Source organism: Danio rerio, chromosome 19, assembly GCF_052040795.2.
Source record: "Danio rerio strain M-AB ecotype USA chromosome 19, GRCz13ab, whole genome shotgun sequence".
NCBI classification, from domain to species: Eukaryota; Metazoa; Chordata; class Actinopteri; order Cypriniformes; family Danionidae; genus Danio; species Danio rerio.
In genome coordinates, this window is record NC_141039.2 from 14,929,824 (window position 1) to 14,944,471 (window position 14,648).

General features: G+C 35.5%; 2 protein-coding genes across 8 annotated transcripts in view; both read right to left on the reverse strand.

Moving 5' to 3' along the window:
- The window catches only part of epb41a (erythrocyte membrane protein band 4.1a), a 165,654-nt gene extending 163,761 nt beyond the window's left edge, over nt 1-1,893 (reverse strand). For all 6 annotated transcript variants that reach the window (XM_087295550.1, XM_087295549.1, XM_087295548.1 and 3 more), the window contains exon 1: nt 1,841-1,893. The gene's annotated coding sequence lies outside the window, so the exon portion shown is untranslated. The remainder of the gene's footprint in view (nt 1-1,840) is intronic.
- A 4,668-nt stretch (nt 1,894-6,561) lies between these two features.
- ccn2b (cellular communication network factor 2b) lies at nt 6,562-13,705 on the reverse strand. Of its 2 annotated transcripts, none has more exons than XM_087293801.1 (5): nt 13,561-13,705; nt 12,465-12,681; nt 11,805-12,068; nt 10,679-10,890; nt 6,562-8,968 (listed from the first exon to the last, which is right to left on the reverse strand). In XM_087293801.1, exons 1-5 carry the CDS (start codon nt 13,615-13,617, stop codon nt 8,663-8,665), a joined length of 1,056 nt encoding a protein of 351 aa, XP_087149927.1. In that variant the 5' UTR covers nt 13,618-13,705; the 3' UTR covers nt 6,562-8,662.
- Between the last annotated feature and the right edge of the window lie 943 nt (nt 13,706-14,648).

A 14,648-nucleotide genomic window follows, 5' to 3' on the forward strand; every position in this document is an offset into this window, starting at 1 on the left:
AGAAATGAGATGGAATAAAATCATAATCGGTACATAATCAGTTTTACTGGTGTTCACTAAGGGGGTAAACCACGCCCGTAGCCAGCCTCTTTTTCTTAAAATGTGGACCTTTTTTAAGTTTACAATGTACGGGATTTAAATACTGTATTTTAGTGACATTTAAAGCACTATTTTTTAGCTGGATTGGGTTGTTAGATTGTCATTATAATGACACATTTAATGAACCAAAATATTTCCTAAAGATTTAGAATAAAGAAAAATAAATAAATACTTATTTTTAAAATACAAATTTATTCCATCATAAATCACTGTAATTAAAATAGGAATCTGTTAAAGTTTTTAGCCAATTTTTTTAGCCTCTCTTGTAAAAAAAAAAAAAAAAAAGTAAATTTTATTCGATTGGAAATTCATGGATAACATAAATAGCCAAATTAATATTCAAATTCATTTTAATATAGGATTTTGCTTGGTCTTAAAGCCTTTTTCAATGGCTTAATTTAAATAGTGCTATACTCCAACTCATTATCTGCATTAGATGGTTTTGCAGTGAGTAAAAAGAACATCTTTAAGACAGTAATTTCTGTATAAAATTTGTATAAAATTCATGCTAAAATAAAAGAGAAACAAAGATTTATGAAAACCTCCGCATGTATAGGTGAATGAGTTGACAAAGAAGCTGCACTTAAACTTGCTCAGAACTGCTGCCAAACATTGTTTACTTTGCTAAATCAGTTTAATGGTGAAGGGACTGATCAAATCTGCCTAGTGATGGAAGGTTTGGGAAGAAATTTCATGCTACCTTGTAAAAGTATTTTGTAGTAATTTCAAAAACACAGTATTTTATTTTGATACATTTGTGGCTGCTATATTTTGTAGTTTATTTTGATACGTGTAAAACTGAGGTATTTGGTGTTTTTGCCCATCCTTGAGTATACTTCTGTTATATGAGTATAACAAGTCCAAGTGTGCTTCATGAACGCTTGCATTTTCTAATTTTGATGTCATCCCATCTCCTGAACATTAAAGTTTAATGTCAATTAAGACTTTAACCATCATTTGCTACTGCTGAACCTGATGTATTGCAATCAAGTATTTTGACCTTGAAAAGGTCATAAAAGAAACTCCAAAAGTCAGATAAACCAAATACTTTCATCAGTATCAGGAGAGTGATGCACACGACTGATGGACCCCTGCACAAATGCCCTAAGCAGCTGTAAATATGAGTCTAATGAACCCTTTCCCCTCTTCTCAAGTACGTGTTTACATCCACAAGATATTGAGGTGAGGAGGAGTTGCGCGACAGATTGCTCATTTCACTGCAGCACGATAAATAACACCATTGTAATGCATATATGCATTACATAACTCAAGCCGCTGACACAGAGCGAAAGGGAGCCGTAAGTCTCATATGTTTTTACTCAACTGCAACTAATAGTCGGAAAAGACATAAAAATAGTCCAGTGTTACGAATTAAAACATAACGTGACAACGGCAATTCAGCAGCGGATCAAAATTACAGATCACATGCCTGAAACTGCTAAGTGTAACCGTGCTAATAATAAGCAGAATCATCATCTGCGCTTCCGCAATGAAATGTTCCTAAAGATGTTTTCTTCAGATAGGACTAAATGCACGCGCTGTTCCAACTGACAGCGCGAGCCGCACTTAACGGTCACTGCTGTAACTATAGCAACATTATCTGTCAATCAGCATTACACGTTACACCTCTGTAATAGCCAGTCGCACCTCTACTGTACTCGAAATACATGTCAGTGAGATTAACATTCATTATTCTGACCAGACGGCTTAAACGGCCATTCCAGAAAGGGTAAGTGTTTACCTGAGGCGAAGAAAAGGCGCTGTCCTTTTCCCTGTGCGGTGCTTTTCCAGTATAATATCACTCGACGCTGTGCTCTTTCGTAGGCGAGCGTCACGGGCTGCTCTTCTCTGAGGATGCGCCCAAATGTTCAAATCACGATTCCTCTTCGGCGGTGTGGTGGGTGGTGTAGCGGTTACGGATTTGGGACTGTAGGTTCAAACGCTAGCAAAGTTGATCTGGATTGCCCCAGACTGAACCCTTGATCAAGACATTCACCTTTGAGAGGATATTTTAATGCCACTTCCAGAGGAAATTTTAATGCCACTCATCAAAAAGCTGGCCTTGAAATAATGAAGGGCTTAATTTATTGAAAATACACGTTGGTTAAATTTCTGTTAAAGGGATAAATTCATCCAATAATTCACATTATGGCTAATAATAATAATAATAATAATAATAATAATAATAATTTGTCATACTAATTAATACTTGTGTTGTTCTAAGTTTAAACAGCTCTGTTTTCCTTCTGTTTGGATACAGGTACAATATTTTCTCATTGAAATCACAACTAAACTATTATTAGTGGAGTGGACTGTTGGTGATAAATTATTAATTTATTATTTTGCTTCATTCATATGCTTAGCCTTTAAAGTTCCTGTGAAATAAAAATGTTTTAGATGTTAGTATCAGTATTTTACCCTAAGGATATCTATAAGCAAGAGAGATTTGTTATTGTTTGTAAAGCTGATCTGCTGCTAAAGCGGAAGCAAAGAGCTTAGATTCTATGCTCTATGGAAGGCACGATGATGTTATTCCAAAGCACCATTTCCTCGGATGCTGTATAATACGCTATTATAAATTATTTATATAAATAAATAATTTAATTTTTCATTCATTTTCTTGTCAGCTTAGTCTCTTTATTAATCCTGGGTTGTCACAGCGGAGGGAACCGCCAATTTATCCAGCACGTTTTTACGCAGCAGATGCCCTTCCAGCCACAACCCATCTCTGGGAAACATCCACACACACACTCATTCACTCACAATACTCATACACTACAGACAATTTTAGCCTACCTAATTCACCTGTACCGCATGTCTTTGGACTGTGGGGGAAACCAGAGCACCCAGAGGAAACCCACGCGGACACAGGGAGAACATGCAAACTCCACACAGAAACGCCAACTGAGCCGAGGCTCGAACCAGTGACCCAGCGACCTTCTTGCTGTAAGGCGACAGCACTACCTACTGTGCCACTACGTCGCCCAGTTAGAATTTTATAATGGTTTTAAATACTTCTGGATTCATTTTTGACCCCAGATTACCTATACAGCATCAGACCAGCATTAATCTATTATTTTAATGTAAACCCAATCATAAGTGGATATTTAATTCCAGGCTTTGAATGTATGTATATCAAAAAAGACTAACTAGCTTATATAGCTTACATCATAGTGCATACATACAGATAAAGTCAGTATTATTAACCCCCTGAATTATTAGCCCCCTGTTTATTTTTCCCTCATTTTCTGTTTATCAGAGAGCAGATTTTTCAACACATTTTTAAAACATAATAGTTTTAATAACTCATTTCTAATAACTGATTTATTTTATCTTTGCCATGATGACATTAAATAATATTTGACTAGATATTTTTCAAGACACTTCAATACATCTTAAAATGATATTTAAAGGCTTAACTATGTTAATTAGGTTACCTAGGCAGGTTAGGGTAATTAGGCAAGTTATTGTGTAATTATGGTTTGTTCTGTAGACTAAAAAAAATTGCTTTAAAGGGGCTAATCATTTTGTCCTTAAAATGTTTTTTATTATTAAAAACTGCTTTTATTCTAGCTAAAAATAAACCAAATAAGACTTTCTCCCGAAGAAAAAACATTATCAGAATATACAATATTATAAATAATTCCCTTGCTCTCTTATTATTTGGGAAATATTTAAAAAGCATTTCAAAGGGGGGCCAATATTTCTGGTTTCAACTGTAGCATTTTTATTTAATTTTTTTGTTTTGTGAACCTTTTAGCGTAGTTGTATCTCAATACAGTTTTTTTTTCAACAAGTGAGAATGATGGTTTGTGTAAAATTAGCCACTGTTTCAGCAGAGACAGTCACTCTGCAGATTAGCTGAATGAGCTGCCTGCCTGTGAGCCAAACGCTAAAAAACACAACAAACTGCAGCACAGCATCCCGAGCCCCTGCCAGAATTATAAATTAAGCACCATCTCTCTCTGCTTCATTCATTTAAAGCGAAACATTCTGAAATTCACTCCATTATAAAATCTTTAGTAATGATATTTAATGCATAGTAAAATGTGTATGAAACATTATACAGATATCAAACCATAACATAAAGATTTTGATAAAGATAAAATATTAATCTAAGAATCCAAGTAGACTTCTTGTTTGTATCCATGTGAACAAAAATACATGAAATACAGGCAATGTATAAACTCTTAGAAATTATACCTAAATATTCTTCATCTGTTTTGAATTAAACAGAGTTGCCACAAAAAATACTGATTAGAAATATATATTTTTAAAAATATATTCATTTTGCAAATATTCAACAAATGTTTAATTAACAGCAAGCTGAATCTATTATTAATTAAAAATAATACCACAATAACAGGACTGACATTTATCTATATTTTCTTTTTTTAAATATTTCCAAAATAATGTTTAACAGAGCATTTAAAAAAAACAAACATTTTAAGGTCAAAATTATTAACCCCTTTAAACTGCATTTTTTTTCAATTGTCTACAGAATAAACCATCAGTTAAGCCTTTAAATAGCAGTTTAAGCTGAATAGTGTCTTAAAAATATGTAGTCAAGTATTATTTGCTGTCATCATGGCAAAGATCAAATAAACCAGTTATTAGAAATGAGTTATTAAAACTATTACTTTTAGAAATATGTTGAGAAAATCTCCTTTCCGTTAAACAGAAATTGGGGAAAAAAATAAACAGGGGGGCTAATAATTATGACTTTAGCTGTATATATATCATGGTTCAACGCTAAGAATTTTATCTACTGGCTCAACCTGACCAGTGGTTGAGATTTTTTCTTGCCCTGCTAAAATTTTTACATACTTCACCAAAATAAAAGTTAATAGCTATTTCTTAGCCACATATTTTAAATAATGTGTCCAAAATAACATCTGCGAATCTAGAATTTAAATACCTAAAAATCCTAATAAATGTATAATGCAAAAAAATATGCAATTAAAAAGAGCATTATCAAAAATGTGCAGGTATTTTATTGCAGTTTTAAATTATTTAACAAAAGGTGGCTGACTTGCCAAACTGACGGCAAATTGTGCAAAACTCACTTTTTTTTTTCGTGTTTTACGCACATAAATGTCTGCTTCCAAGATGTTAGAAACAGACGTTTTCTTTTATCCTCATATTTGCTATTGGCGCTATGTTGCCGTCGCTTTGCTGTACTGGTTGTTAACACGTTACAAAAAAAAAAAAAAATGTTTATATATATATAAATGTGTGTGTGTCTGTGTGTGTGTGTGTGTGTTTACAACATCCAATCAAATAAGAGAAACCGAAAAGCATATCACAGAGAAGGTAGCATTTAAACGCTTAAAAGGACAAACTCAATTCTAAGACTGCATTTGCATGCAATTGACAAATAGTCGCATTAATTAAGGGCCTTGAACAATTCTGTCTACTATCCCAAGCATCTCTCATGGTTGCTCTGGGCCATATAATAAATACAGTGTATACAGTTGAAGTCAGAATTATTAGCCCCCCTTTGAATTTCTTTTCATTTTTAAATATTTCCCAAATGATGTTTAACAGAGGAAGGAAATTTCACAGTATGTCTAATAATATTTTTTTCTTCTGGAGAAACGTTTAAATTTTTTAAAGACCATTTTTAGGTCAAAGTTATAAGCCCCTTTAAGCTATATATTTTTTCCGATAGTCTGCAGAACAAACCATCGTTCCACAATAATTTGCCTAATTACCCTATCCTGCCTAGTAATCTAATTAACCTAGTTAAGTCTTTAAATGTCACTTTAAGCTGTATAGAAGTGTCTTGAAAAATATCTAGTCAAATATTATTTAATGTCATCATTGCAATTTTTTTTTTATTAACGAAAGAAGAACAAATTCCTCAGTGCTATCCAGATATTCCTGTAAGAGGAAGTGACATGACTTGGAGCAGTTGGCATGCCCTTTCTATCAGTGCTTTAAAGTTTAGCAGAATCTAGAGACAGAAACAAAATAAATTTTGTATTACTGCTATTACAAATAATACAGAAAATATATGTTTCATGCATTTATTTAATTGAACTACAAAATATGAAAATTAAACTATCATGATAGTTAAAGCTGAATATATGACTCTGGAGGCAGAGATGGTCAGAAATAAGTGTAGTTGGAGTCTTATACTCAAGACAAAATGTCCCTAGATACACATACAAACATTATGTTTAGAGATAACTTTTTAATTTGTGTTAATATTCATAACGGTTTCATGAAACCCCTTGTTATTAAAAAAGTTTTTTTTCTAGGAGATGCAAATATCTGCAATTATATAGCTATATGTATGTCCAACTATCCTATTTGAATATTAAGGTTACTTACAGAACTTTTATCATTGTAGATAATTTAAGTTCCTTCAATGTTTATGACATTAAAAGTGCAGTTGTTACTGTATAGGTTTTGTGTGACTTTAAAAATAGATGATAAAAAAGAATAATCCACAGAATATATATAAAAATATAATTTCTTTATTGGAAAATAAAAGTGCATCAGAAAAGAACTCGCTGGTATCATTGCCAGGTGATTACAATGAACACAGAGTAATACAGTACACTTACCAAACTACAATTAAGAGTTAAACAACAGTTACATAAATTAGTACAATCTGTACACAGTCTTCTTACAGTATTTACACAAGGTGTATTCGTCATTGTTCAGTTCCTTTCAGTTCATTACACATTAAATAAACAGTAAACAACATAGGCAGTATTTCATTATCTGAGCCTCGCTTATTGAAGTGTTTTCTTCCCAAAAGACTTTGGGACTCATTACAGATCGGGTTCAATTAGATACATACATTAACAGTTATTAGGTCAGTTGTTAAATATTATTCCTTGTTGAATGCTAAAAATAAACAATTGTAAATAATGATGACCCAATGACAATTAACACATGAAACAAAAAATACATATCCATTGTATGATTACATCGTCATTTCAATCTATTCCTCCTGTACTAAGGAAAACGTTCTTGAAATTAACTCATTATATGAATCATTTATTTACGTACTCCATGTCCTCAATGTCTTAAAGAAATAGTTTACCCAAAAATAAGCATGAATTTTGGAGAAATCTAAACATATTTCAAATAAAAACAGTCCTTTTTTCCCCCCATGTGGAACAAAATGAGAACGTTTAAGCTTCATTTTCTATACATTTATATTTCAGAGTGACCAAATGGTTATTTATTAAAATCGTTTTCTACTCCTCAATAAGACAGTCCACCCAAATGTTTAAAGTTAATCAATGTTTACTCATCCTCAAGGCTTCCAAACCTACAGTTGAAGTCAGAATTATTAGCCCTCCTTTGATTTTTTTTCTTCTTTTTTTAAATATTTCCCAAATGATGTTTAACAGAGCAAAGAAAATTCCACAGTATGTCTGATAATATTTTTTCTTCTGTAGAAAGTCTTATTTGTTTTATTTCGGCTTGAATAAAAGCAGTTTTTAATTTTTAAAAACCCATTTTAGGGTCAAAATTATTAGTCACTTTGAGCTATATTTTTGTTCGATAATCTACAGAACAAGCCATCGTTATACAAAAACTTGCCTAATTACCTTTTAGTTAAGCCTTTTAATGTCACTTTAAGCTGTATAGAAGTGTCTTAAAAATATCTAGTAAAATCTTATTTACTGTCATCATGGTAAAGATAAAAAAAAATCAGTTATTAGAAATGAGTTATTAAAACTATTATGTTTAGAAATGTGTTGAAAAAAATCTGCTCTCTGCTAAACAGAAATTGGAGAAAAAATAAACAGGCAGGCTAATAATTCAGGGGGCTAATAATTCTGACTTCAACTGTATAAGTTTCTTTCTTCTGTTGAACACAAGATAAATATTTTGACAAAAGCTGAAAACCTGTAACCAATAACAGTCATAATAGGAAAAACAAATACTATAGAGGTCAATGGTTACAGGTTTTCAGCCTTCTTCAAAAAATGTTCTTTTCTGTATAACAGAAGAAAGAAATTCAAACATGTTTGGAACAAGGGTGAAAGTATAAAGACAGAATTTTAAGTTTTAGGTGAACTATCTCTTTGAAAAAAGCAAACATTACATTATTAAGGAAATATAGTGTAATTATCATATGAAAAATTGTGATTTTTTTTTCTTTGGTGCTCTTTGAGTTTTTGGTATTGCTGTATAGGTAAAAAGCTTCATCAAGGTTTGTTTTTGAAATTGTGTTCCCTAAAAAAAAACCCTAATGGCAACCATTTGTATGTTTGAAACAACTTCAGATTGAGTAAATGAAGACACAATTGTCATTTTTGAGTGAACTATCCTAATAACACAAAGTTCTCAGTGCTTCAGGTCCGCTTTAGCATGACCAGTCAAACAGCCAGATGACTTCAGAGCTTCACAAGATATAAACAAGAGAAGAAAAGAAAGTTTTGCGGGGGCCATTATCAGTGCCCACTTCATGTCAAACGTTCTAGTTTTTTTGATGCTCACAAGACGTGAGAATTTCAGGGTCCAGTAAAACTCGGAGCTGCCTTGTGTGCACATGTGCTTGATTGTCAGTGTGAGTGTGTGTGTGTGTTGACGCTCCTCACATGTCATTTTCATAGTCCCCGATCATTCTCCGTGAGTTTGAAGCAAGGAAGATATCGTTTTCGCGGGGGCAATTGTGATGACAGGAGCAGGTCTTAATAAACATCATCTTCTTTCTGAAGGAGTCCCCCTCAGGACAGCGGAACTCCACCTCGGCTGTGATGGTGGATTGAGGCGTGCAGCAGCGGTCGTCTGTACATACACCACAGAACTTTGGCTTATACAGCCTGATGCTCTGGCATCCAGACAACTCGAAACGCATCCCACTCTGGCTTTTTGGGGTTCGTACACACTTCTTTCCTCTCTGAAAAGAGAAAGGTATAGGCTGTTTAATATTTAGGCTCATACTAAAAAATTATCTCAACAAACTCTATGCACTGCAACCGTACAGTTTAATTTTGTATGCGTTTTTATTAGTCTTGTGGCAACTAATCATAGTATTCAAGGGGAAAATAAAATGAAGGACCAGGTCAGATTTTAGTTTTTAGCACCTATAAGCAAATTATTTAGCGTATACTCCATTGACCACATATCTACTGGATCTTTCCTTTTAAAGGAACACCCCATTTATGTTGAAAATAGATTCATTTTACAATTCCCCTAGAGTTTTTGAATCATTCAAATATCCACATCTGACAGGAGTACGTTAAGCTTAGCTTAGCATAATTCGTTGAATCGGATTAGACCATTAGCATCTCACTTAGTTTTTTTAAAAAAAGAGCTTTGATAATTTTCCTTTTTCAAGAGTAACTCTTCTGTTGTGATGTTGTGTACTAAGCCCCAGAGGGAATGAAAAGTTAGTACTGTCTAGATCAATATTTGTAGGAACTTTACTAGCATTCCGGCATTATAATCTTCAAGAAACTTTGCTGCCATCCCATGGCTGCACATGCACAGCACTGCTAAACAGTTTCCTAGCTAGGGACTGGTTTCATTCATTCATTCATTTTCTTGTCGGCTTAGTCCCTTTAGTAGTCCGGGGTCGCCACAGCAGAGGGAACCGCCAACTTATTCAGCAAGATTTACACAGCGGATGCCCTTCCAGCCGCAACCCATCTCTGGGAACCATCCACACACAAACACACACACACACACACACACACACACTCATACACTAAGGACAATTTAGCCTGCTTAATTCACCTGTATCGCATATCTTTTGACTGTGGGGGAAACCGGAGCATTCGGAGGAAATCCAAGCGAACACAGGGAGAACATGCAAACTCCACACAGGAACGCCAACTGAGCCAAAGCTCGCCCAGACTGGTTTCAGATGTTGCAAGATATGATTGTCCCTGCTTCAGCCATGGTATTACTCACATTACTAGATATTCTAAAGCACAGGTGTCAAACTCAGTTCCAAAAGGGCCAGCTTTGCACAGTTTAGTTCCAACCCTGGTCCAACACACTTACCTGTAGGTTTCAAACAAGCCTGAAGGACTCAACTAGTTTGATCAGGTGTGTTTAATTAGGGTTGTAACTAAACTGTGCAAAGCTGCGGCCCTTTTGGAACTGAGTTTGACACCTGTGCTTTAGAATATCTTCTTTTGTGTTCACCAAAAGAAAAAAAATACAAATAGGTTTGAGTCGGTTTTAATTTTTTTATGTGAACTATCCCTTTAAGTAGCTATAAAGATGGATAAAGTCTAACAAATTAAATCAGTTTGGCTTACAAAATTGTTCATCATTTTTTGAGATCCAACATAGAAATTGATCTGAAATGCACACCATGATGCACCAGGCAACAATGCCGAAAACGCATGATTCAATTGTTTTAGATAAATCTTGCACCAAGTTCTAATCAGGTACTAATTGCTTCCCATGTTCATTTATTATTAAATTAAAACTAAATGAAAAATTTCTGAAACGTGTGAACAATCCTTCCAAAATATACTCTATTGTTGATTTTTATTGCCACTACATACTATACTAATTACATCACCATGTTCTTGCAACAGAGTGGAATATAAACAAGACAATATACTTTTCATTCAGCATTTTCAACCCATCTTACCTTAATGTCCTTTTCTAGATCTGCATGGCAGGGGCGGATCATGCACATGCGGGTCTGTCGTTCCAGCTGGCATTGCTCATTGTCATTGGTTACACGGGAGGACACGCCCATGCCACAGGTTGCAGAGCATTCGCTCCATTCAGTGGTCTGAACGATGCAGTTGTCCCTCGCACTCTCAGGCTGGAGACCGTGAGCGGAAATTTCTCTGTATGCTGATAGATTAAAAAGTGGATATTAAAATCATGCACTAATAATGACAACTGGAAAGTGTATTGTTGTTATGCAATGCAGCGAGTATAATGAGTTTTGAAATGATCAAATTGTCCAAATTCACACGGTCCATGACCATGTTTTAAGGGTTAGTTCACCCAAAAATTGAAATTCAGCTATTAATTACTCACTCATGTCATTCCAAACCTATGTGACCTTTGTTCACCTTTAGAAAAGGAATTAAAATAATAAGATAATTTGGATGAAATTTAAGAGCACTCTCATACACCATAGACAAAAATGTCCCGCCACGTTTAAAGCCCAGAATAGGAACCAAAAACATTATGAAAACAGTCTATGTGATCTCAGTGGTTCAGCTGTAATCATACAAAGCTCTAAATACATTTTTTGTGCATCAAAAACCCTATAAAAACAACTTTGCTCGCCAATGTCTTCCACCTCAGGGCAGTGTGTGCATTTACTACTACAATACGATGCCTGCACTTCCAGTGCTGACTCTAATGAACATACATTGTAATGCCGTAGTAAATGTGCACCCTAAACTGAATGTGTGACCACTGAAGTCACAATTTTGGTCACAGTTTTGACAATGTTTTGGTTCCTTTTCTGGACTTTGAACATCTCAGGACTGTAGCTGTCTATGAAGGATGAGAGAGCTCTCTGATTTCATCTAAAATCTCTGTATTTGTGTTCTGAAGATGAACAAAGATCAACATGTGAGTAATTAAAAACATTTTTTTAAACATACCCCTTCTTGCACACGACCAATGAGAGGGGCTTTTAAAGAAGAACCTGGGTTGTCCAACCAGATGATTGATTGTTTAGGTTAGGACAAGTGAATTGACTTTCAACAAGAAGCAGCATGCAAAGCAAAATGAAAGAAAAGTTGACTTGCCGATTGACCTACCAGCCACAGCTGACTGGAAGGTGTCTTCTTGTGGGATCTGGTCGCACACCCACTCCTCACAGCACTTGCCAGGGATCTGGACACGTCGTGGGTAGGGGCAGTCTGGAGAGGGCAGCCGTATGATGGTTGCGCAGGTTGGTACGCAGCCAATCTCCCCATTCATGCAGACACATTGGTGTTTACAGCTGGGTTGGAAAGTCTCACCACTGCGATAAATCACACCACCCAGATCGCACGTCTGACCTTCTTGAGCTGCAACACATGCAATCGTCATCTTATTGGTATAGTAATTCTTTCATCATTTACCCATACTCTACTTATTCCAAACTAGCTTGAGTTTCTTTCTTCTGTTGAACACAATGGAATATATACTAAAGAATGTTAAGGAAAAACACAGCCATTGACTTATATAGTATATTTTGTTTCTTATACTACGGTTGTCAATAGCTGCTGGCTTCCAGTATCCTTCAGAATATTTTGCTTTGTGTTCAACAAAATTAGAATCACTCAAGTGTATTGGTGAGAAAATGTTTGGGCTACCTTTCATAACAGTGAGAGGCTCCCACTTGTGGACAAAAAGTGTATTGCATGCACTTACTCGACCAATGTGCAACAATATGCAACAAAGCTCAGGGATACAGTACTCACCCATGCAGATGCCTGTCTCTGTGTCACTGAGCACACTATAGTCACAGTATAGGCCCTTATGATGGTCGCATGGCTCCAGGAATGAGCAGGGCTCTCCTGCCTGTCGTGCGCACACTTTACAGCAGCTACAGCCGTCTAACACTAGACTGGTGCCTACAGGACATAATGGGCTCTCGTCTGGGCAATCACAGGGCTGAGAGCAGTCCTGGCATATTGCCTAAAAAGAATAATGACACAGAATTAGTAATCAATCATAGAAGCTTTCTCTCATAAATCTGTGCGACCAACATTTTTATCATAGGTACCACAGATTCCAGAGCTTACACAAAGAGAAAAAAAGTATGTTTTTAGCACATCGATTGATAGTTCTTTGTTCTAAAATATCACTGTATGCCTCTGACAAATTAATGGACTATTATGTTGTCATTTGCATGACTGGCAATCTATATGCAATATTCCTGATGGCCGCAAGAGGGAGATATTATTCATAACAAATGTAGATTTGAAACTTGTGATGTTTTGGAGTTCCTCTAGTCTATTTCCAACACAAATTCCAACCCACAATTAAGCATTTTAATGATGATGAACCGTTTAAAAAAATATGAAATGATTTAAAATTGTCCTGAGTACTGAAAACTAATTTTAAAACGTATAACAACAATAAAGTAAGCATATTTAATAAGATAAAAATGCATTTCAAGATATTACCCATTAAATGTATGTAAAATATTTCGTCCATTGCAAAGTAATGTTATAAAAGACTGTCACAACTTATTAACAGCAATATTCAGAGCATTACAAACTCAACAAAGAACACAACCCAGTATAGTGACTTCCATAATCTATTCATCATGTATGATCATGTAAAAGAGAATGAATTTACATAAAAGTCTATTAAACAAAACAGAAAACAATAGTTAAGATGAAAACAAAAGCTATAAACACCCCCAGCTTTCAAATAGTAAATTATGTACAGAACATCTTGTTAAAGTAAATGTTCATTGTAAATGTAAATTTAAATGATATATAGAGTGATAGACAGAGTATGAAAACAGCAACATGAAAATAGCAATAGAGATTAATTTAGTTCCCTCACCGTGTGTATAAGCAGGCTGAGAGCGATGCATGCTCTGGTGAATGCTGTTCCAGTCATTTCCTCAAAGAGTTTCCAACAGAAGCACACTCCACGGGTTTGTTTTGGTTCTCTGGTGTCTGTGATCACGGTTAAGCTTCAGGACTGTAGTGGAGAGCGGAGAGCCCCTCTTTAAATACTAGCAGAATGGGGTGTAGCCCACCGGAGTCAAGCCATGCCACGCGACCCAGAGGGGTGAAAATATTTCAATTCCAGATGGTTTTCCATAATGTTTGAAAACGCAAGAGATGCTGTCGACCAGCCTTTCAATTAATCATACCACAGATTCCAGAGCGTGCACATGGGAAAAAGTCTGGTTTCTGCACATGGTTTGACTGCTGTTTATCCGAATATTAATGTAGGCCAGTCTGCTGGGATGGTTCAAGATGCTTTGGCAGATCGTAGATTAGAACATTGATCAGATAACCATGGAATGCAGCGATGTTTAGACGTCATACAAGTGATGTGTGAAAGTGTGCGTGCTAATGCTTTGTGTTTGGACTGGCATTGCATTAAACTGCAAAAACAAAACGGTCGTTTGGTCACACAAATATTTCCCACCGCATGATGTCATGCTAGACAGGCCTGCAGGGCAGAGGATATGACATGGCCTGCGATTTAATGTTTGCTGGAACTAAATTACACACAGGGCAGTGTGAAGTTGTGTTTAGTGGAAATCCAAAACAAGCTCATGAAATCCGTCTGAGTCAGGTCCAGAGAAAGAAACGCAGTAGAATGAAATGATGTTTATTTTTCTCTCTCCTCGCAGCTATTTCCTGAAGCATGTCAACCTCCTGACGTTTTATATGAGAGAAAAGAAACAAAATGTGCTGGACAACAGTACGTGGTACAAAGCTGACCTTTACGTTTCTAAAGAAAAGGCGGTGGGGCCTGTGTTAAAACTTGCCGACACATTACTTGGCTGTTTTCAGTTGATTAAGTGCAAAAAGTTGGCACCTGCTTTGTGGTTTCTAAGGTGCCAACTTTCTAAGGTTTTGTGAGTGGTTGCTAGGTGTTTTTAAAACATTCCTCAAACTATGAAGTAATGATGA